This window comes from Heptranchias perlo, chromosome 6 (assembly GCF_035084215.1).
Source record: "Heptranchias perlo isolate sHepPer1 chromosome 6, sHepPer1.hap1, whole genome shotgun sequence".
NCBI classification, from domain to species: Eukaryota; Metazoa; Chordata; class Chondrichthyes; order Hexanchiformes; family Hexanchidae; genus Heptranchias; species Heptranchias perlo.
In genome coordinates this window covers 20,220,308-20,243,803 of record NC_090330.1, presented here as the reverse complement: position 1 = coordinate 20,243,803, position 23,496 = coordinate 20,220,308, and the positions used below count along the sequence as shown (strand labels likewise).

The 23,496-nt window shown below is 42.4% G+C and overlaps 1 protein-coding gene across 3 annotated transcripts; it reads right to left on the bottom strand.

The window, feature by feature from the left end:
• Positions 1–2,164: 2,164 nt before the first annotated feature.
• On the bottom strand, positions 2,165–22,789 carry LOC137322806 (thrombospondin type-1 domain-containing protein 1). 3 transcript variants are annotated; one of them, XM_067985879.1, is made up of 5 exons: positions 21,957–22,789; positions 21,165–21,342; positions 14,750–15,706; positions 7,501–7,659; positions 2,165–5,696 (listed from the first exon to the last, which is right to left on the bottom strand). In XM_067985879.1, exons 2-5 carry the CDS (start codon positions 21,232–21,234, stop codon positions 4,153–4,155), a joined length of 2,730 nt encoding a protein of 909 aa, XP_067841980.1. In that variant the 5' UTR covers positions 21,235–21,342; positions 21,957–22,789; the 3' UTR covers positions 2,165–4,152. The 3 variants fall into 3 exon arrangements, with proteins under 3 accessions (XP_067841980.1, XP_067841981.1, XP_067841982.1); XM_067985880.1 differs by having other exon boundaries at positions 22,600–22,789; XM_067985881.1 differs by lacking the exon at positions 21,957–22,789 and adding an exon at positions 21,535–21,930.
• Between the last annotated feature and the right edge of the window lie 707 nt (positions 22,790–23,496).

The following is a 23,496-nucleotide window of genomic DNA, read 5'->3' as shown; positions in this document are numbered from 1 at the left end:
CGTGCGCAAGCCCCGCTGGTGGGAATCCCGCAGGCAATTAAAGCCAGCGGGGTTCCACTTGAGAGTACTTACCTTGCTCATTGTGGTCAGTTAATGAGCTGAAGCAGCTGTCAAAAGAGGAAGTGTGGGATTTTCGGTTCAAGGCAGTGAGTTTCTCACACTGGGGGAAACAGTCTCCCTCCAACCAGGCGTGTTGCAGCCAGCAGCCTGTGGCAGGTGCCAAGGTGCGCTCCACGGGGGAGAGCCCTCACCCACGCAGGAGGCCACCGCATCACATAGGGCAACCCCTGCCCTCCACCACCCCCCGCCAAGCCAGAGGACAGACCGACACGAAACCGCAGCCCCAGTCCGAGGAACCACACACCTACCCTGCACAACCCCTCAGACCAACACCTGCCAGTTGGGTGGTGTGTGGAGACCCTCGGAGGACGAAGAGCATGACCAGCACCAGCAGCCTCGCAGTCCACGACGTCCGCCGCAGAGACGTGGATCCCCCCAACACGGTGTTGTTGCACGCCCACCTGCACAGCAGGAGGGAGGGCTACCGCAGAGAGAGACGCGTCGCAGAGGGCACTACCCTCGCCACAGGGTCCACAGACCGAGGCGCAGCTCCCCGGACCTCTCCGAGCAGCAGTGCACAGGGAGGCGCAGATTCGCTCGACATGTAGTCGTGGAGATCTGCAGCCTCTTTCATGCCGAGCTGCTCCTGGCTGGCCCCAGCACCAACTGCTTACCTGTCGCTGGCAAAGTCACCACTGCCCTCCACACCTTCTCCTCCGCATCCTTCCAGGGTGCAGCCGGCTACACCGCCGATGTCTCTCAGTCGTCTGCGCGGACGAGCCCTGCAAATACACCTGCACCTACTCTGCAGTAACACGATGGGTGGCATCAGTGGTGGGTCCTCATAGTGATACCCAGGAGCGGGCATTATTGGACACAACGGACAGGATTCGCGGAGACATGGCAGTGGTGGTGTCAATATAATGTGTGCTGTTTGTTGCTCTGAAATTCAATATGGGTAACACCCATGACAAACCCTCAGACACCCTTGTGCACCCCCTTCATGCTGACGAGACGTTTGCCTTACGCTGCCTACTGCACATATGTGATGCATGCCCTGTGGCTGCAGCACAGGTGGTGGCAGGTTGAGTGAGGCTGACCGTGAGAGAGATGCACGAGAGGGTGAGTATGGGATGGAGCAATGAGATTGTATGAGGAGTGGGTTGCGTGTTAGTGGCAGGGTGAGTACTGGCGAGGTGAGTAGGTGGAGGTAAGATGAGGATGGGGTGTGAGTGGGTATGAAGGGTGATGTGACAGAATAGTGTTGGCGGTGCCGAAGGAGATGTGGGGTGGGGGCAGTGTTGTGGCAGACGGAGTGTAGGGGAAAGACATCGTGTTCTCACTGCGGCTGACCTACTGCGGTCATTGCAGCGCCTCCTGCACTGTATGCAGGTGGGCGATATGTTGGTGGCGCAGGTGACCCCCTCTGCCACCTCGAGCCAGGCCTTCTTGGTGGCAGAGGCAGACCGCTTCCTCCCGCCCGCCGGGGGGAAGATCTGTGTCCTCCCCCTCCTCCTCACCCCATCTGATGATACCTGGGGTGAGGCATCATTAAACTGGGAGCAGCCTTCCCCCTGGGCTGCTCCATGCTGCAATTTGTCCCATTGGTTGCAGCATCTGTCAGTGGAGGACTGCCCCTTTAACTAGAGAGCCTCCAGCTGACAGATCGTACTGCGCATGCGCAGCCCGACCGACGCGCAGGCCAGCGCCGTGGACCCCGGAGGAGCAGGTAATTGATTCCTATTAGTGGGTTGCCTGCTACGATCGCGTGGGCAACCCACTAATTTAGCCGAGCGTGTTGACCACGCTCCCGGAGGACCACCCGCTGGGAACCCGCAGGCCTGCTAAATTCGGGCCCAATGTGTTTATAATTCAGCTACCTGTCAACCAACTAAAAACTTCTGGTCTTATCCATCCCTCTGGTGTGACGTTATTTTCTTACATTTGATGTTTAAGTAAAATATCATTGCATTTTATAATTTTAAAATGTATGACTTCAAAACTGAATATTTATAAATGTTTTTCAGGGTTCATCAAGTCATCAAGGACTTGATGACTTGAAAACGACATCCAAATTGTAGCTTTAAACCATTTTAATTTTTGAAACATTTATTTCCATTTTTTCATAGAACAACAGAAAGTGGTATAATGTATGAAACTATAGAGATAAGCAAAGTACTGTACATATTCGCCACATTAATAAACCAAGGTCAAATAAAGAATGACTAATTTAACCAGGATAAATAGTGTCTGTCCATTTTGTTGTCATACTAAACACACAAGCAGAAGGTCTGTTAGTTCCATAACAAAGTCGGTATATTAAACAGTGCTGTCTGATCCCTTTTGGGAAAGGAGAGAAATTAATTGGTGTATAAAGGGAGGACAAAGGGGGAAAGATTGAGCACAGTTAATAAGATTCAAAACGTCTCCATTAAACATTCAAGCTGAAGGGGTAATAAACTGATGACATGCCTGGAATGATCCTCAAAAAATGGGGATGGCGTCTTCCGATATTCTCCTGATTAAGTGGAGTAAATGTGCAATCTGGAAACAGTCTGGGGAACCATGCAGTCTCCTGTTTGCAGAGCTGTCTGGTGCCACATAACTAGGAGGAACCATCTGGTGGTACAAGACTTATGCATGGTCCATGAGTCTGCTTATAATGTAGAATAATGAGAGTCTGTGCCCAATACATTGCCGGTAATTGATTTGATTGCTTTGAGAATCACAACCAAGTATCACTCAGCCAGCACCAGAAGAAATTAAGCTGTTACCTAATTCCCCCACCTCCCATCCAGCAACAACAACTTGTATTTATATAGTGCCTCTAACGTAATAAACGTCCCAACGTGCTGCAAAAAATGGAAATTTATAGGGAAACAGACGCTGAGCCAGAGAAGGAAATATTAGGAAATGTGACTGAAAGCCTGGTCAAAAAGAAAGCTTTTGAGAAGACTTTTAAAGGAGGAGAGAGAAGTGGAGAAGCAAAGGACTTTAGGGAAGAAGTCCATGAGTGCAGATGCAAGACAATTAAAGGATCTACAGCCAATATTAAGGTAAAGGGAGGGGGAATGCACAAAAACTAAAGTCAGAGGACCAAAAGGGATAACAATTTTGAGTTATAGTTGGAGTTGAATGATTAAAACGTGTCTTATAAAACAGGTATGTTATAGAATATTTAACTATTCCTCACTATTGGAGGTGTGGACCCAAGTGTGTCACCATAAAAATGTTCTCCTACTCCTCATCCAGATTGTATCCAATACTCCTACTGCACACCAAGTGGACTAAGGTTATTGGTTTGTAGATGAATTGGTTTTAGGATTTGATTTAAGATTCAGAGAATAGAGCCCTAACAAAGCATGACCTTTATGTATAATAATGTCATTGGAAATCACAGCTTTAAAAGTATCTAATTTATTTGAGAACTTTGCAACTTAGAATACATTTCTTTAAATGAAAGTCACCGTGTAGAAACACAACTGCATATTTAATACCTCATAGACCTCTAATGTGCAAATATGCACAGAGATTCAACTAACACCTTGCACATTAATAAAGTTATTTGAATATGTAAAGTACCACAGTGCTTAGATTGATCATTAATATCAGTAGCACACATGGCTGAGGATATCCTCCGTAGGTTAACAGTCCATCCTCCAACTGTTTTCAAGAAAGTTTTTCTAAAATCCTGTGCAAAATTTCCATGGGCCTACATGGCTTGTCTCCGAACTCGATGCAGAAATAAGCCCACTTGTCCAAACAACTTTTCCCTAAAATTTAGCTCTCTCTGTTGCAACGGTGCATCAAGAAACTGAGATCAAATTGTACCCTTATAGAACTCAAAGTTGGGGACTAAAAGGTCATTATAATGGGCGGACAAATAAAAATGATGGTTTCTTGCCTCTGGATGCATTCTCATTCTCATGAGAAAATGTGGTTCATAGCCTAAGTACAAACCTATGAAAACTGCCTCCTCACTGTTAACAAAATAAATTCACTTTTATAAGCAGTAGTAACAGATGCTCTTGGATTAAGACATGATGAACAATTATTTTGCACGGATATAAAAAGTTTCTTTTCTCGAGCTTCTCAAATCACCAGCTTTTCATTGCTTAAAGTACTAGTGTCCTCTTCATCCTCTTTTACATGCGAACTAAAATGTACAGGCATATCAACTATCTGCTGTTCTGAAGCAGTTAACTCAAAACCAGAATTGTCATAAAGAAGAAAGTTTGGATCAGATGGGAAACTTTGACACCGATCTTGTCTGTACTGATGACGAGGTAACGGATTGCTCCTTGGATACCTCCAGTTAGAATATTTCTCTGAGTTGGGATCACTGACTTTAGTAGATAATTTATATCGGTTAGTTGGTGTGCTCGACCTTCTTTTTCCTGTATGCATTTCAAAGTTATTAATAATACCATTCGTTATTGGCTGATCACTTGCCAGCTCAGCTTTACCAGTCCGAGCTCCAGTTTGACTACTTTTCGGATGATATTTTGTGGTCTCTGATGTGAATGAATTGCAATTCCGGGTATGATGTTTTGCTGAGCCAGCATTATTAAATCTGGACTGAGCTGCAGTCCTGTCACCAATTGATCTGTCAGTCACAGTTGCTGCCCTACAAATAGCTCTGGAGTGTGATAGGGATGGAAGCTTCTGTGTACAAGTAGACAAACTTCTTTCTCTGTAGAACTTACTGGTTTTGCATTCATTGAAACTAGATGTTCTCCTAAAATTAGGATTTCTGCCATATCCTCTTTCATGCATTTCTATCTCAGTTAACTTTTCACAATGTCTGAACTTTCCTGGCCTAATTGGAACTGCTTTATTATTTCTTTCACAGATAGGTAGAGTGCTGCTTGTTTGTGCCATTTGGCACTGCAGGAAAAAGTCACTAAACGATTCTGGAAATTGTGGAATCATAAAATCCATTCTATGATTGGCTTTTTCTGTTTGTTGATTGTAGTAAATCGATTTTTGATCCAAAAATGGAGATTTAATACGAAATCTGTTCATGTTACTTTCTGCATTGTTTTCTTTGTCCAAAGAGGGCATTATAACAGTGTTGGGTTTAGCTTGGTCTACTTCTGCAATAGGGACTGCTCCTTCATTAATGATTGTGTCATCTAGTGGGTGCTGTGTTACATGATATACTTGGGTTGCTTCCGTTATTCCTTTCTTTTTCATTTCTTTCAATTGTTGATGTGCTAAACGGTAACCAAATATAGGAGGAATCACTTTCTGAGAACTTTGCGCTCCTAGATTTTCCTCAGTTAGCATGTCCTGATTTGGAATGAAATGCTGGCTCCTCCTGAAAGTTAAAGGGACACTCATACCATCTTCTACATGAAGTGGGGGCACATTGTCAGTTAAAAAGTCATGTTGATGACTTAGGTCGCAGAAGTTCCTTTCGTCCTCAGGGGTTTTCCTGAAGTTGTGTGGAGGTACTGGACCCTGTCTCGCTGCAGTATTGCAATTCTGTGCCTTACATGATAGTTTTGTCCATATAGTGATAGCAATGGTGGCAATGATTATCACCAAACAGAGAGAAATGCCCGTGATTGTCACTATATTGCCTGTTTTATAGGCTTCATTTTGAGCTGTTCCAGGATCTCCAGATTTCTGTTCTGTAACATGAAAGACATTGAACACTTAAGTAAACAAACACTTTTTAGGAAGATAGGAACAGGAGTAGGTCATTTATCCCCTCAAGCCTGTTCCACCATTCAATTAAATCATGGCTGATCTGTACCTCAACTCTATTTACCTGCCATGGTTCCATATCCCTTAATGCCCTTACCTAACAAAAATCTATCAATCTCAGTTTTGAAATTTTTAATTGACCTAGCCTCAACAGCTTTTTGGGGAGAGAGTTCCAGATTTCCACTACCCATTGTGTGAAGAAATGCTTCCTGACATCACCCCTGAACGGCCTAGCTCTAATTTAAAGGTTATGCTCCCTTGTTCTGGACATCCCCACCAGAGGAAATAGTTTCTATCTATGCTATCAAATCCTTTAATCATCTTAAACACCTCAATAGATCACTCCTTAATCTTCTATACTCTAGGGAATTCAAGCCTATTTAATAAGACTTTGGCAGGATTTGATGTAATTGCTTATCTTTACAAAAATTGAAGTAATTAAAATCAAAAGATCTTCAGGCAGTGCAGCTGAATATGTTACCAAACATGATGAGCACATGAAATTCAATTTACCAAAACTGATTCGTCAATATGATTCTATTTTTTTCTACTCTTTTAGTAAACGCCTTGGGACGTTTCACCACGTTAAAGGCGCTATATAAATGCAAGTTGTTGTTGTTGTTGTTGTTGTTGTTGTTGTTTCATCTTTCCCCCCCTTGCTAAAGAAAAAGAAAGATATTAAATGGTGTGAGGAAAGTGTAGGGAAGTAGATTACACTAGATAGCTCCATTGTGGAGCACCAGCAAAGACATAGTGGACAGTTTCTGCACTGAAATTTCTTTGATTTCCTATTTTCTGTTATAGCATGCTTTACCAATAATGGCACTTCTCTACCTGGTTTAAAAGATCTAACTTGGCAAAACCTTCTATGCCCTCCTAACTTCATCTTTTGCTCATTGTATGTTTCTGTGATGCAAGTAATGTCAAAAATTGCATATATCCACATCTACTTTTGTTCAAGTTGTTTATTCCTTTTTATTATATTCAGGTTTTTCCCTTTGAATTTTCTTCCCCTCCTCTCCTGAACATGCTGACTTATACTGGGGCACAATTAATTGGGTGCCACCCTCCAGTATCTTGCTATGTGCAAAATAGCTGCTATGTTTGCCTACATAACACAGTCACTGTACTTGAAAGTAATTCGTTATGTGTGAAATACTTTGAGATGTTTGAGTGATGTGATAAAACAACTATATAAGCAGGAGTATTACTTTCTGCCTGAGAAAGCTCTCTATTTATCTTCAGTCAATGTTAAAACCACTCACCGAAATCAATAATAATGCTCATTCGTTCCATGGCCAAATAGCACTGGAAACAAACTAAAGCAGCCTTTGTATTTGTCATTTTGAACTTAGCCACTGTACTTTCGGATTTTATCTTTAAACCCACCAACTTCTGTCCACAATACCATTTGTTCCTACGAGTATTCCCATGGTTGGTTTATCTCCCTTTCCCTTTCATTAGCTCAATATCCCCATATTCTATAGCTCTTACCTTGGTCTTTAAAAAACAATGAATATGCATTATTAACATTATCATCCTACATAGTTCATCACTATTGAGTCCCCTATTCCAGTAGCTCATTGAGCTGTATCCTGCTCTTCCATCACCTCTACCATTATAAAAATATAATGCATGGAGGTGAACAAGAAAAAGAGATAAGGCAATCGTTTGTCGGCATTGAATGTTTTCTGAAGTGGAAAATGTACATTTGATGCTTTTACTTACCCGTGCAATCCACAAGTGAACAGTGGGAAACTTCTTTCTCTTCCCCACTGCAGCCAATTGTCCCTGAGAAGAACGCAACACATTGTCGGTACCTTTCACGCACTCCATCACCGCAAGTGACACTACATGGACTCCAAGACAGCCAAACACTCTCTGTTTCTACAGACATCAGAAAATATTGTTAACTTACTTTTCCCTTTGTATATATAAAATGCATTTATGTGTGTCAGCTGTGGCGCAGTTGATAGCACCCTTACCTCTGAGTCAGAATGGTTGTGGATTCAAGTCCCACTCAAGAGACTTGAGTACATAATCTAGGCTGACATTTCAGTGCAGCACCGAGGGAGTCCTGCAGTGTTCGAGGTGCTGTCTTTTGGATGAGAAATTAAACCAAGGTCCCATCTGCCCTCTCAGGTGTACTTAAAAGATCCCACAGCACTATTTTGAAGAATAGGGGAGTTCACCTGGTGACCTAGCCAACATTTATCCCTCAACCAATACCTAAAATGGATGATCTGGTCATTTATTTAATTGCTGTTTGTGGGACCTTGCTGTGCACAAATTGACTGTTGCGTTTCCAACATTACAACAGTGACTACACTTCAAAAGTACTTCATTGGTTGTTAGCTACTTTGGGATATCCTGAGGTCGTGAAAGGCGCTATATAAATGCAAGTTCTTTCTTTCTCTAACAATGCTGACCATGCTTTGTCCATTGACACTAAATGTTCTCTTTGTATCCTACTGCCTAATATTTCTTGAAAATATTCATGTTTGAACAAGTCTCTAAATGCAATATTGCAACAGCTATTGACTGAGTAATTATGTATTATGGTTACTTTATATGTTATGCTATTCTATAGGATTTACAAAAATCTTTCATGAACCCCTCTTCCCCAAAAGGCTCAATGGATAAATGCACCTTATGCAGAAGGTGCAGGTTCAATTCCTGATCATGGATTTGTGCTGAGTTAATTGATATCAAGCAGAGCAACAATGGGAGCATGCTACAGACTTGGGTTAAGGAGATGAAAAATTAGCGAGGGTTCTTGTTCTCGGTGCAGTGACCCCTGCGTGAAGTACATATGCATGGATAGTGAGTGACAACAGGACTGGGCTCAGATGTGACATTCCTGTGATCAAATAGTACTCACTGTTCACACTCACATACAACATGGCAAAGATTACTGGTAAGCCCGAAGATTGGGAAAACTTTAAAAACCAGCAAAGGGTGACTAAAAGAATAATAGTAAACAATTTTACAACACCAAGTTATAGTCCAGCAATTTTATTTTAAATTCACAAGCTTTCGGAGGCTTCCTCCTTCCTCATTTACCTGAGGAAGGAGGAAGCCTCCGAAAGCTTGTGAATTTCAAATAAAATTGCTGGACTATAACTTGGTGTTGTAAAATTGTTTACAATTGTCAACCCCAGTCCATCACCGGCATCTCCACATCAAAAGAATAATAAAGAGGGAGAAAATAAATTATGAGAGTAAACTAGCAAGAAATATAAAAACTGACAGTAAAAGCTTCTACAAGTATATAGGAAGGGATAAAAATATAATCCATGGAGGTGAACAAGAAAAGAAGATAAGGCAATTGTTTGACGGCATTGAATGTTTTCTGAAGTGGAAAATGTACATTTGATGCTTTTACTTACCTGTGCAATCCACAAGTGAACAGTGGGAAACTTCTTTCTCATCCCCACTGCAGCCAATTGTCCCTGAGAAGAACGCAACACATTGTCGGTACCTTTCCTTTTTAAAAAGGAAGAGGGTAGCTAAAGTAAACACTGGTCCCTTAGAGGATGAGACTGGGGAAATAATAATGGAAAACAAGGAAATGGCAAAGGAATTGAATAGCTATTTTGTATCTGTCTTCACAGTAGAAGACACTAATAACATACCAATAATAGTAGAAAATCAAGGGGCAAAGGGGAGGGAGGAACTAAAAACAATCACTATCACTAGAGAAAAAGTACTAGGTAAACTAATGGGTCTAAAGGCTGACAAGTCCCCTGGACCTGATGGCTTGCATCCGAGGATCTTAAAGGAAGTGGCTACAGAGATAGTGGATGCATTGGTTGTAATCTTCCAGAATTCACTAGATTCTGGAAAGGTCCCAGCAGATTGGAAAACCACAAACCCCTATTCAAGAAGGGAGTGAGACAGAAAGCAGGTAATTATAGACCAATTGCCTAACATCTGTCATTGGGAAAATGCTAGAATCCATTATTAAGGAAGTAGTAGCAGGACATTTGGAGACTCATAATACAATCAAGGAGAGGCAACATGGTTTTATGAAGGGGAAATCATGTCTGACAAATTTATTAGAGTTCTTTGAGGAAGTAACAGGCAGGGCGGATAAAGGGGAACCAATGGATGCAGTCTATTTGGATTTCCAAAAGGCATTTGATAAGGTGCCACATAAAAGATTACTGCACAAGATAAGAGCTCATGGTGCTGGGGGTAATATACTAGCATGGATAGAGGATTGGCTAACTAACAGAAAACAAAGAGTCGGGATAAAAGGGTCATTTTCCAAATGGCAATCTGTAACTAGTGGGGTGCCGCAGGGATCAGTGCTGGGGCCTCAACTATTTACAATATATATCAATGATTTGGATGAAGGAACAAGTGTCTTGTGGCCAAATTTGCTGATGATACAAAGATAGGTGGAAAAGCAAGTTGCGATGAGGACACAAAGTGTCTGCAAAGGGATATTAACAGGTTAAGCGAATGGGCAAAAATTTGGCAGAAGGAATATAATGTGGGAAAATGTGAAGTCATCCACTTTGGGAGGAAAAATAAAAAAGCAAAATATTATTTGAATGGAGAAATACTACAAAATGCTGCGGTACAAAGGGATCTGGGTGTCCTCGTACATGAAACACAAAAAGTCAACATACAGGTGCAGCAGGTAATCCGGAAGGCAAATGGAATATTGGCCTTTATTTCTAGGGGGATGGAGTATAAAAGCAGGGAAGTCATGCTACAACTGTACAGGGTGCTGGTGAGACCACACCTGGAGTACTGCGTACAGTTCTGGTGCCCTTATTTAAGGAGGGACATACTTGCATTGGGGGCAGTTCAGAGAAGGTTCACTAGGTTGATTCCGGGTATGGAAGGGTTGTCTTATGAGGAAAGATTGAACAGGTTGGGTGTATATTCCTTGGAGTTTAGAAGAATGAGAGGAGATCTTATTGAAACATACAAGATTCTGAGGGGACTCGATAGGGTAGATGCTGAGAGGATGTTACCCCACATGGGGGAATCTAAAACTAGGGGCATTGTCTCAGAATAAGGGGTCGCCCGTTTAAGACAGAAAGGAGGAGGAATTTCTTCTCCCAGAGGGTCATGAATCTTTGGAATTCTTTACCCCAAAAAGCTCTGGAGGCTGAGTCATTGAATACATTCAAGGCTGAGTTAGACAAATTTTTGATCAGCAAGGGAGTCAAAGGATATGGGGAAAGGGCAGGAAAGTGGAGTTGAGGTAAAAATCAGATCAGCCATGATCTCATTAAATGGCAGAGCAGGCTCGAGGGGTCGAATGGCCTACTCCTGCTCCTATCTCTTATGGTCTTATAGTCTCACACATGAAGAATGGGTATTTGAATGAAGGATTCAAACTGTATCTAAGTATAAATTATCGGTTTCAGAATTGAGAGAATAAAAAGGGAAAATCAGAGGGAGAAACGGAAGAAGAAAAAAAGCCAAGATATTTTTTCAAGTTTTCTCAATGACTACAGCCATTTGTCCAGTGAGTAGATGGGTTATATCGACTAGGTTCCTTTCTCAGTCTGCACTGAGCTCAACACTACGAGAGGTGCTACATTAGGCTTCAGTGCCTCTGGGTTAGGGAAGGAAAGACTGGCCAGGGCTTGTGCTCCTGATCACTATCCAACAAGCCCTGCTGGAAGTGTGTGTGCACACGCGTGTGCGTGTGTATGCACGTGTAAGTGTTTGTGTGTATGTGGATGTTGGCTGAGGCAGGATTGAGTTTGGCAGTATTTCTGCTGCAGTTGAATAGCCTGCCAACACTCACTACCAAGGATCATGCACGAATAATGACCTCTTGGGTGAGATGCTGGAGTATGATCCCACCTGTGAAACTGTACCCCAGTTAAAGTCTTCAGGAGAGGGGAAAGAATTGGTGAGATGTAATGAAAAAAGAGATACACTTACAATGGCATCAAGAGTGTTGGTAAAAGCATGTCGCAAAACTAAATTTTTGAAAAAGTACAGAGCAGTGGCATTAGGAAACTTGTAACACCAAATGACAACCATTGAAAAGTTTACATTTTAAAGAGACACAACACTGCAATGAAACTGGACCGTTGTAGTAACTGGAACTAGCTATACAAGCAATAGTTTAAACCTGTAGTGTTCCACACTTTATACCTGTGTTAGACTATACTTTGGGGACTGGTGCTGTGCCAATGTCTGCCACAATTGAGTCTAAAAAGGGGAAGTTTAAGTACTGTGGACTGCATGGATTGATACAAACTAAACCAGCAGTATGTAATGGTCTTGCATAGGTGCTGAGTGAAGGTGATTCCAGTATAATCATAACTCATTGTGCAATGACAAGTACAATGCTAAAAACCTATTGCCTGGAACATTATGGGGTGGCCTGCGCGGGTGCCTCAAATTCATTTTTACATTTTTCTCTACTTAGGTATTCCATGTCACATACTATCCCCTCACAAATTCAGTGGGCTGGGTACCTGTACCCAGGCCTCCGCCAATACTGCTGTCGAGCTGGTTGCTCAAAGGTGCAAAAGAACAGCCTGGGGTGACCTGTCTTCCAGTTTTTCCTCCCTAGTTCTGGGAAAGCACCACACCGCTGCTTATTACCTTTCCCTGACATCCCTGTTGCCCATACAGTGAATTATCAGTGGCTGGCACAGCATGTTGGTGAACTAAGAAACAACAACAACAACTTGCATTTATATAGCACCTTTAACAAAGTAAAACGTCCGAATACACTTCACAGGAGTGATTTTCAAACAAAATTTGACACTGAGCCACATAAGGAGCTATTAGGACAGGTGACCTAAAGCTTGATCAAAGAGGTGGGTTTTAAGGTGCATCTTAAAGGAGGAGAGAGAGGGAGAGAGGCAGAGAGGTTTAGGGAGGGAATTCCAGAGCTTAGGGCTTAGGCAGCTGAAGGCAAGGCTGCCAATGGTGGAGAGATTAAAATCGGGGATGCGCAAGAGGCAAGAATTGGAGGAGTGCACAGATCTCGGACGGTTGTAGGGCTGCAGGAGGTTACAGAGATAGGGAGGGACAAGGCCATGAAGGGATTTGAAAACAAGGATGAAAATTTTAAAATCGAGGCGTTCCCGGACTGGGAGCCAATGTAGGTCAGCAAGCGCAGGGGTGATGGGTGAACGGGACTTGGTGCGAGTTAGGATATGGGCAGCAGAGTTTTGGATGAGCTCAAGTTTATGGAGGGTGGAAGGTGGGAGGCCGGCCAGGAGAACATTGAAATAGTCAAGTCTAGAGATAACAAAGGCATGGATGAGGGTTTCAGCAGCAGATGAGCTGAGGCAGGGACGGAAGCGGGAGATGTTATGGAGGTAGAAGTAGGTGGTCTTGGTGATGGAGTGGATATGTGGTTGGAAGCTCATCTCAGGGTCAAATAGGATGCCAAGGTTGCATACAATCTGGTTCAGCCTCAGACAGTGGCCAGGGAGATGGATGGAGTCAGTGCCTAGGGAATGGAGTTTGTAGCAGGGACCAAAGACAATGGCTTCAGCCTTCCCAATATTTAGTTTACCAAACTTTACCAATAGGATGGTAGGAAGTGGGTCCTTCAACTTTTACTTTCATTCATTGAGTGGTTGACAGCAACTAATCTTTATGCCAGTAGATTATTACTGACATCCATTAGGAACGGGACAGTAGCCAAAATAATCAATGGTGACAAGTATAGTAACACAACTGCATTTTCCACAACTTCAATTTGAATTAAATTATGCAAAAAGTATTACATAATTGCAATATAATAATCTGTTAATACTGGATGTTGGTAACCTGATAAAATCAATATTAACGGTGTGGAATTTAACAACATAACATCACTTTTTGAGGGTTGGAACAATGCAACTGCATGATAGTATAGAAATTAATGCTGGCAATATTAGCAGATGAATGTGTTCTCATGACATTTCTTTGTCTGCTATTTTAATGCTTGCCTCTGCTAAAATAGCACACAAAGAAATATTGCGCCAATGCATTAGGTGTTCATCCATTAATATCACCAGCACTAATATCCAGGTTTATACTGCAATAGCATGGGGAAAGTGTAGGAAGAGCGGGCGCTACAACTGGCTCAGCAATTGTAGGTTAGGAAGTGGAAAAATTGTCAGGACTCCACTTCTGTTATTATCCACTTCCCCTGATGAGAAGTTTGTGTTTGTGGGATGATGGGTGAGGACAGGATCCTGCTTGGCTGTGACATCAACTAACCTGCTGTTACTCACTGTGTAACTTTACACATGAAGAATGGGCACTTGGGCAAAGTACTGGAAGGTCCATGGAACTCCAGTAAGAATCAGAGCCATCGGGAGAAAAAGAAAATCAACATGAAGAAGTGTAGCTACATATTTCTTTCAATTCTGATCAATACTTCTTTCTGTCCCTCTTAAACTCATTGTTTCTAAAACACTGATTCATTGATCATTTATTAACTGCCATTCGTGGGTTATAGAGAAAAAGCAGATCATTGTTGCATCCTTGTAACATTCAGTCGAAATTTTGTTAATATCGATATGTGTGTTGCCCAAATATTATTGCTGGAGATGTTACACTTTCGAAAACGCCAGAAATGGAGAATGAATTCCTCATTCCTTTTTATAGGTGTTCCTAGTCCAGGGAGCACAATCTATTTCAAACATTAACTTTGAGTGAAGGACAGCAACATGGCAGTTTTTGTTCAAAATCGGTATTTCAACATTAACATTCTGCAGTTAATTATTTTGGATAGTGATGGAACAGTTATCAAACCAGTGTAGCAAAGTGTTACAGTTATATGGTGGTCCATGGAATTGATAAATAGAATATAATTGTATTACTTGTATACACAGTCTATCAAATTTATATCAATTATTTAACATGTATTACTGTGTAGTATGTTCCCATATCCTGGCAACAGTCGTAGTTTCTTGGGGGGAGAAAAATTAAATTAAGTGGTTCAGTAAAGTAACAGAAAGGGAAATCCGGAAGCACTCGGAATAATACGAACCTGTGCGTCTCTGAAGTGTGACACAATTTAAAGCTTTGGTGGAAGTGTGGCTGTGATTCAGAATGCTAACATACTCGAAGCAGTAGTTATTATTCCCAGTGTCAAACACAGAGCAGTTAAATTCCGTTTTGTTATCCCTGGGGCGCAGCCACTTTTCGGCTACAGAACTATCTCTTTTAAACGAAGTTCCTTTCCCGATTTTATACACAGAAATCTTGCCTTGTGCACGGGCGCAAGGTGGTGTCACTATACCAACCTCTGCGGACGATTCACATGTAGCCGTTCTCAAATGATCAACAAGCAGTTTATACCCAAAGATTTGGGCAAATACCAGCGGTCCTTTTGATGAGATCACTGAATTGGTACATGGAGATCTCAGTGAAATCTTTATGACTGGGTCTTGGCTGAAATCAGTGCAATCAAATCCCACCCATTGAGAATTAGACAGCTCGATTTCTTTACTTATCGTTTTCTTTAACACACTGTCGGTTTTATAAGTTCCAGGTTCATTAGAATCAATCCTTGTAACGTCCAGAAATAACTTCAACGTATTAACTTTCCATGGGCATAAATACTCGCGAGTAAATACTCCGATCTGGAAGTTGCTCTGTGAATCGGTTTTTCTTTCCACTTCAGTATGAAAGATTGGCCATTCAACCTGCAGCAAGTCAGTTGTCCACTGGGCGGTGCCGTTGCTCGTGAAATCTGTCACTCTAAACTCAAAGTTACCAGCGTAATTGAAATGAAAACACTCAAACGCCACGGAGCCCTGGGATCGGTTTCCAAGGACCAGTTTTGTGGCGATAGTTTGGTTTCTGTTAACATCTACGAGTGATACAGTTAAATTTTGTACGCTTGCGTTGTTCAGCTCTTTGAAGTCCACATAAACAGTCTGGCTGCTCAGAGCCACATGCCAAGGTTGTCTTGAAAGTCGATATTTGACTTCGGCAAAAACAGCTACAATAAAAGAGAGGATTTAGATTTATTTCACAAAATACTTGAATTTATGGGTCAATTATACTACCAGTTTGCAAGTGAAGTGGCTTTGGATGCACGTTAGTCAGATAGGCAGATCAGCAGGACAGAGATGGTCTTGCATTGCTTCCACTTTAGGGATTACACACCATGGTCTTGGCACTGTGGTCAGGGCAAAAGAATTCAAAGGGGAAATTTTGGGATAGGTGGGCATGGTGTTGAAAAACGCATCGGAGGACCTTGGAGAAGAAAGGGAGGTCAGATATAGGCCATTAGTTGTAAAGGATGGAGGGGTTGAGGTTGATTTTGTGAGGAGGGAAGTGATGACACTGCTCAAGCAAAGAGAGCCATTTATGCCAGCAAGCATTGGGGCAAGGAGATGCAATTGAGTGTTCAGGAGCTGAGGGGATTGAGGGAATAGGGTGTCACACAAGAGATGAACCTGGTGAGGGCTGTGGGGGAAAGGGGTGAATTTGTAGAGCAATATAGGGGATAAGGCAGAAGTTGGGAGGAGACAGGAGAGGAGAAGGGGATGGCAGCCATGGCAGCTGTGTGGAAGGTCTCAATCATAGGGACAAAGAAGTCTATAAACTCCTCACATTTGGGAATGGAGGTGAGGATGGAGGATGGGGATAATGGATCAAAGAAAGCAGTTTGTAACTAAGGAATCTGGGATTCTCCTTATGCCCCAGGATGATCCTAGCATTGTAGAGTTGGTTGCGGAGAGCAAGATGTAGCAGTCCTTTAGGTGCTGAAGCCAGGTCTGGTGGTGGATGACGAGGCTGCGCACGTGACCTTTGAACTTGAGGATGTGAAGCGGGGAGTTGTAACAGAGGGACTGGTCGGGGTTAGGGAGACTGAGGGACTTGAAGGGGTTGAAGATTTCAGACAGAGTTAAGAGATCTGTTGAGAAACCACAAGCTGCAGCAGTATCATGATGGAGAGGGGCAAAGAGGAAGGAATTTGGAATTGGAGAGTCTACTAATGGGAGACCTGGAAGTTAGTTCATTCAGGAGGAAGCGTGTGAGGATAGTGAAAAGTGTGAGAGAGGGGGACAGAGAGAGAGGAGGCATTGATTGAAGATGCAATTCAACTGAGCTGAGTGTTCAACTGGTGTGAAATGAATACATTGCTATAGGAGAAACTTTGCCGTTTTCAAACAGACAGCTGATTAATTGGAGGAGGGCCAATTATGGTGGGTTGAGAACGGATTTGACCCGGATTAATTATATTCAAAGATTGGCGGGCAAAACTGTAATCGAACAATGGGCGACCTTTAAAGAGGAGGTGGTTTGGGTACAGTCTAGTTACATTCCCACGAGGAGGAAAGGTAGGACAACCAAAGCCAGAGCTCCCTGGATGACGAAAGAGAGAGAGAGAGTAAGATGAAGCAGAAAAAGGGGGCGTATGACAGATGTCAGGTTGATAATACAAGAGAGAACAAGGCTGAATATAGAAATTACAGAGGAGAACTGAAAAAGGAAATCAGAGGGGCAAAGTGAGAGTATGAGAATAAACGTAAAGGGAATCTAAAAGTCTTCTTTGGCATATAAATAGTAAATGGGTCGTAAGAGAAGGGGTGGGGCTGATTAGGGAGCAAAAAGGAGATCTATGCATGAAGGCAGAGGGCACGGCTGAGGTACTTTGCATCTGTCTTTACCAGGGGAAAAGATGCTGCCAAAGTCACAGTTAAAGAGGAGGTAGTTGAGATACTGGATGGGGTGAAAATTGAGAAAGAGGAGGTACTAGAAAGCCTGGGCGATACTTAAAGTAGATAAGTCACCCCGAGCGGATGGGATGCATGCTAGGTTGCTGAAGGAAATAAGGGTGGAAATAGCAGAGGTGCTGGCCATAAACCTCCAATCCTCCATAGATATGGGGGTGGTGCCAGAGGACTGGAGAATTGCAGATGTTAAACTGTTGCTCAAAAATGCATGTAAGGATAAACACGGCAACTACAGGCAGTCAGTTTAACCTCAGTGTTGGGGAAGCTTTTAGAAACGATAATCCGGGACAAAATGAATAGTCACTTGGACAAGTGTGGATTAGTAAAGGAAAGCCAGCATGGATTTGTTAAAGGTAAATCGTGTTTAACTAACTTGATTGAAACATAGAAACACAGAAACATAGAAAATAGGAGCAAGAGTAGGCCATTTGGCCCTTCGGGCCTGCTCCGCCATTCAAAATGATCGTGGCTGATCGTCTAACTCACAGATTGAGTTTTTTTGATGAAATAACAGAGAGGGTTGATGAGGGTAATGCAGTTGATGTTGTGTATATGGACTTTCAAAAGGCATTTGATCAAGTGCCACATAATAGGCTTGTCAGCAAAATTGAAGCCCATGGAATAAAAGGGGCAGTGACAGCATGGATACGAAATTGACTAAGCGACAGGAAACAGAGAGTAGTGGTGAATGGTTATTTTTCAGACTAGAGGAAGGTATACAGTGGTGTTCCCCTGGGGTCGGTACTAGGACCACTGCTTTTTATGATATATATTAATTACTTGGACTTGGGTGTACAGGACACAATTTCAAAATTTGCAGATGACAGAAACTTGTAAGTGCAGTAAACAGTGAGGAGGATTGTAATAGACTTCAAGAGGACGTAGATAGGCTGGTGGAATGGGAGGACACATGTCAGATGAAATTTAATGCAGAAAAGTGTGAAGTGATACATTTTGGCAGGAAGAATGAGGCAAGGCAATATAAACTAAATGGTCAAAAGCGAAATACTGCGGATGCTGGAAATCTGAAATAAAAACAGAAAATACTGGAAAAGCTCAGCAAGTGAGGCAGCATCTGTGAAGAAGGAAGCAGAGTTAACGTTTCAGGTCAAAGACCTATCGTCCGATGTTAGACATTTAACATTCCCAGTTCTGACGAAAGGTCTTTGACCTGAAACATTAACTCTGCTTCTTTCTCCGCAGATGCTGCCTCACTTGCTGAGCTTTTCCAGCATTTTCTGTATTAACTAAATGCTACAATTCTAAAGGGGGTGCAGGAACAGAGAGACCTGGGGTTATATGTGCACACATCTTTGAAGGTGGCAGGACAGGTTGAGAAAGCGGTTAAAAAAGCATACAGGATCCTGGGTTTTATAAATAGAGGCATAGAGTACAAAAGCAAAGAAGTTATGTTGAACCTTTATAAAACACTGATTCGGCCACAACTGGAATATTGTGTCCAATTCTGGGCACCACACTTGAGGAAGGATGTGAAGGCCTTAGAGAGGGTGCAGAACAGATTTACTAGAATGGTTTCAGGAATGAGGGAAGTTACATGGATGGACTGGAGAAGCTGGGGTTGTTCTCCTTAAAGCAGAGAAGGTTAAGAGGAGATTTGATAGAAGTGTTCAAAATCATGATGGGTTTAGATAAAATAAATAAAGAGAAACTGTTCCCATTGGTGGAAGCTGCAAGAACCAGAGGTCGCTGATTTAAGGTGATTTGCAGACGAACCAAAGGTGACATGAGGGAAAACTTTTTTACCCAGCAAGTAGTTACGATCTGGAATGTGCTGCCTGAAAGGGTGGTGGAGGCAGATTCAATCGTGGCTTTCAAAAAGGAATTGGATAAATACTTGAATAGAAAAAATTGCAGGGTTATGGGGAAAGAGCGGGGAATGGGACTAATGTGTTGCTCTTACAAAGAGCCAGCACGGACTTGATAGGCTGAATGTCCTCCTTCTGTGCTGTAACCATTCTATGATTCTATGAATAATAAAAAATGTCACATACATTAAAATGGTCACTTTGAATCTTCATTTTAAAGGTCAATTTGAACCATCATTTTAATGTGTGTTAAATATTCTTTAATGATCATCGAATTACATAGAATTTATAGCACAGAAACAGGCCATTTGGCCCAACTGGTGTCTGTTGGTATTTATGTTCCACATGAGTCTTCTCCCACCCTACTTCATCTAACCCTTTCAGCATAACCTTCTATTCCTTTCTCCCTCCTATACTTATCTAGCTTCCCCTTAAAGGCATCTATGCTATTCACCTCAACTACTCCTTGTGATAGTAAGTTCCACATTCTAATACTCTCTGGGTAAAGAAGTTTCTCCTGCATTCTTTATTGGATTTATTGGTGACTATCTTATATTTATGGCTTCTAGTTTTGGTCTCCCCCACAATAAGTTGTATATTCAGTTGCTAAAATGACTAGTTCAATAGTTCATTATACTAAATCACATAAAACCATGCATTATGTAACAGATGAGTAAGGATGGTGTAAAGTGATACATGACTGCCTTTTCTGCATGACATATTCTCCTGAAATCCCTCAACTCCTCAAAACTATGTCTGTGGGGGCCTACAGTATCTGTTAACGCAGTCGAATTCAGGTTTTGCTTTCCAAAGTACATATGCATTCACTCTCTTATATAAAGTCGTTTGATCTAGTAAAATATCAGGATATTGTCAACTGGTTTTGCAATTGGATTTTATCGTGATTTCCAGTATTAAAACTGTATTTAGTTAATGCACCAATGCAATTTTGGCCGCATTTTGGCCGTTTTATTAGTGGAAATGCTGCAGTGCAGGTAAAGCGGGAGAGCTACGGTCACATCTGAAGCGCTGAGAATCTGATTTTTCTGAAATGCACATTTTTAACAAATGGAAGTTTAGATATCTAACATCATACTCTGAATTTGAATTTACTATCAAATGTGAACGATTTATAATGATATGGTGATGAATTTCGAATAGAAACTCGTTACTCCATTGAGCAAACCCGTCCGATTATTCCTTTATTTCATGAGATATTTCTAGATCATTTACCACGAGTCCCAGAAAATTGTCTATTTCTTTTTGAAAATCCCTTAAGGTTTCCTGTTCGACCACCCGGGAACATTCACTTATTATTTATTCGGCTATTTAAAAACTGATTTTTAATTCCAATTTTAATTCTACCTTCTTAACTGGACCAACAACTTCAATTCGCAGGTCCAAAAAACGCGGTATCCGTAAAGCAGTTAAGAATATGTTATATTGATCTTAAATTGGGATTTCTACAATAATGTAGCTTTGTGTCCATTTGCTTTTAACTTGAAAACAAATATCCGTCTATGAGTGTAACACCTTAGCTGTAGCTAAATTAGCAGTTAAGAGCACAGTGTTACAAAGCGATGACACGATGAGAATGTAAGACATGTCTTTCATTCTCGCTGTAAAAGTTGTCCATAATAAAACAGCTACAGAGTAACTAAGCCAATGTTTCTTAATTGTGAACCACACAGCAGATATCCTGGCCACTTGCACACATTGCAGTACAATGGGAATACAAATTGCTGGTTTTGTACGGCAACTTTCTAACCTTGCTCGAATGTCGTCTTAGTTGCTTTGCTTCAACTTTTTATATATTGTTGAAAATGTTTAAACTGTTCATCGAAAGCGAATATTCATGTAATCCTTTCTTGGATTCTCTTGCACTCACCATATCCACAAAGTACCAGCACTAGCATGCGTGTAAAACCTGAGAGACTTCGGGTCAGGGGGTGTTTCATTCCGAACACTGGTGTGTGAACTCGGATTCTCCTCACTCGTCATGTCCTTTCTCATTTTCAAAGCCTCATGATTTTTGCAATGGTATCCGTTCCACACACAAAAAAACCCTAAGAAAATTACAACGGGACAAAATGATTAACTAAAAAAAAAATCGAGTTAAACATACCATAATAACTAAATCGGAACAGAAGTGTAAATAAGTAACAGAAATGTAATATAAGACAGCTCAAAAGTGCTGTCAATCTCTCACGAAATAGTAAAATGATCTATTTATAATTCAGTATTTTCAAAATTCGGACCCATTTTGTCACTTGGACCGTACTTCCACTTGGCACCAACAGTCCCGGTCCCTCTCTCTTTCTGGTTCTCTCCCAGTCTGACAGTCGGGGTCTCTCTCTCTCTCTGGGTCTCTGTATCTGACAGTCTGGGTCTCGGTTTCTAATAGTCTGGGTCTCTCCCTGTCTGACAGTCTGGGTCTCTCTCTGGGTCTCTCACTGTATCTGACAGTCTGGGTCTCTCCCTGTCTGACAGTCTGGGTCTCTCTCTGGGTCTCTCACTGTATCTGACAGTCTGGGTCTCTCCCTGTCTGACAGTCTGGGTCTCTCTCTGGGTCTCTCACTGTATCTGACAGTCTGGGTCTCTCTCTGGGTCTCTCACTGTATCTGACAGTCTGGGTCTCTCTCCCTGTCTGACAGTCGAGGTTGCTCTCTGGATCTCTCACCTGTGTCGGACGGTCCGGGTCTCTCTGTTTCTCTCTGTAGGACTCTGACAGTCCGGGTCTCTGAGTCTGACAGTCCGGGTCTCTCTCCCTGGGTCTCTTGAGTCTGACAGTCCGGGTCTCTGAGTCTGACAGTCTGGGTCTCTCTCTCGCTCTCTGGTTCTCAGTGTCGGACAGTCCGGATTTTCTCTCTCTCTGGTTCTCAGTGTCGGACAGTCCGGATTTTCTCTCTGGTTCTCTGTGTCGGACAGTCCCGGTCTCTCTCCCTGGGTTTCTCTCAGTGTCGGACAGTCCCGGTCTCTCTCTCTGGTTCTCAGTGTCTGACAGTCCGGATCTCTCTCTCTCTCTCTCTGGGTCTCTCAGTGTCGGACAGTCCGGATCTTCTCTCTCTCTCTCTGGGTCTCTCAGTGTCTGACAGTCCGGATCTCTCTCTCTCTCTCTGGTTCTCAGTGTCGGACAGTCCGGATCTCTCTCTCTCTCTCTCTGGGTCTCTCAGTGTCTGACAGTCCGGATCTTCTCTCTCTCTCTCTGGGTTGCTCACTGTGTCGGACAGTACGAGTCTCTCTCTCGGACTGACAGCCCGGTTCTGGGTCTCTCTCTCTCACGTCTATTTGTCGGCCTGTTCCGATCTCACAGCCCCTCTTACCCTGTGTAGTCGGACTAGTGCAGGTTGCCAGCTTTGCCGTTCTTCAGCATGGGGAAACTTTTTTTTTGTTTAAAGCGGGACTGTGGTGGTGGGCGGTGCCAGGATTAGCCTGGCGGGCCTTTCCGTTCTGAAGTTAATGGGATAAGGAGGGGTTCGTGATCCTGGAGCACTGACACTGTTCAGTAAAAGCTGTCTGTAGGTAAAGGAACCAGAAACTACCACGTCTCCGGATTTTAAACATCTTCTGTTTCTGAATGACAAATATTAAACTCATGTAGATAACAATAAAAAAGATGATAAGATAACGAAAGTGGAAACAAAGTAAAAAAAAACACAAAATAATGGCTGGAAATGAGTTGCGATTTCTTTATATACACTATATATAGTTTCCTTTTAAGATCTTTCTTTAACTTTTCCCATTTGTTCTTTAATTCTTTCCCACGACTTTTATTTTTGTTTCAAGTAAGCAAAAACGTTTTTCACATTACCCAAGTGTGAAATCCAGCCACTCCTCAATATTCTATAAAGGAAGAACAGAAACAGACTGACTGTCACAAATTGTGTGACTGTGCTATACGCACTAGTAATAGTGTAAAGGGCAAAGAGGGGGAGGGATTTCTGAAGTGTGTTCAGGAGAACTTTCTTGATTGGTATGTTTCCGGCCCAACCAGGAAGGAAGCATTGCTGGATCTGGGGAATGAGGGGGTCAAATGGAGCAAGTGCCAGTGGGGGAACATTTAGGGAACAGTGATCACAGTATCAAAAGGTTTAGATTAATTATGGAAAAAGATAAGGAGCAATCTAAGAGTAAAAATACTAGAAAGGCTGGCCATACTTAAAGTAGATAAGTCACCCAGTCTGGATGGGATGCATCCTAGGTTGCTGAGGGAAGTAAGG

Coding starts and splice junctions, on each gene's coding strand:
- LOC137322806 (XM_067985879.1), bottom strand. CDS start 21,234: ATGAAACACCCCCTGACCCGAAGTCTCTCAGGTTTTACACGCATGCTA. Junction 15,707..21,164: donor GCTGGTACTTTGTGGATATG/GTGAGTGCAAGA, acceptor CTTTTATTGTAG/CTGTTTTTGCCGAAGTCAAA. Junction 7,660..14,749: donor CACACTTCAGAGACGCACAG/GTTCGTATTATT, acceptor TGATGTCTGTAG/AAACAGAGAGTGTTTGGCTG.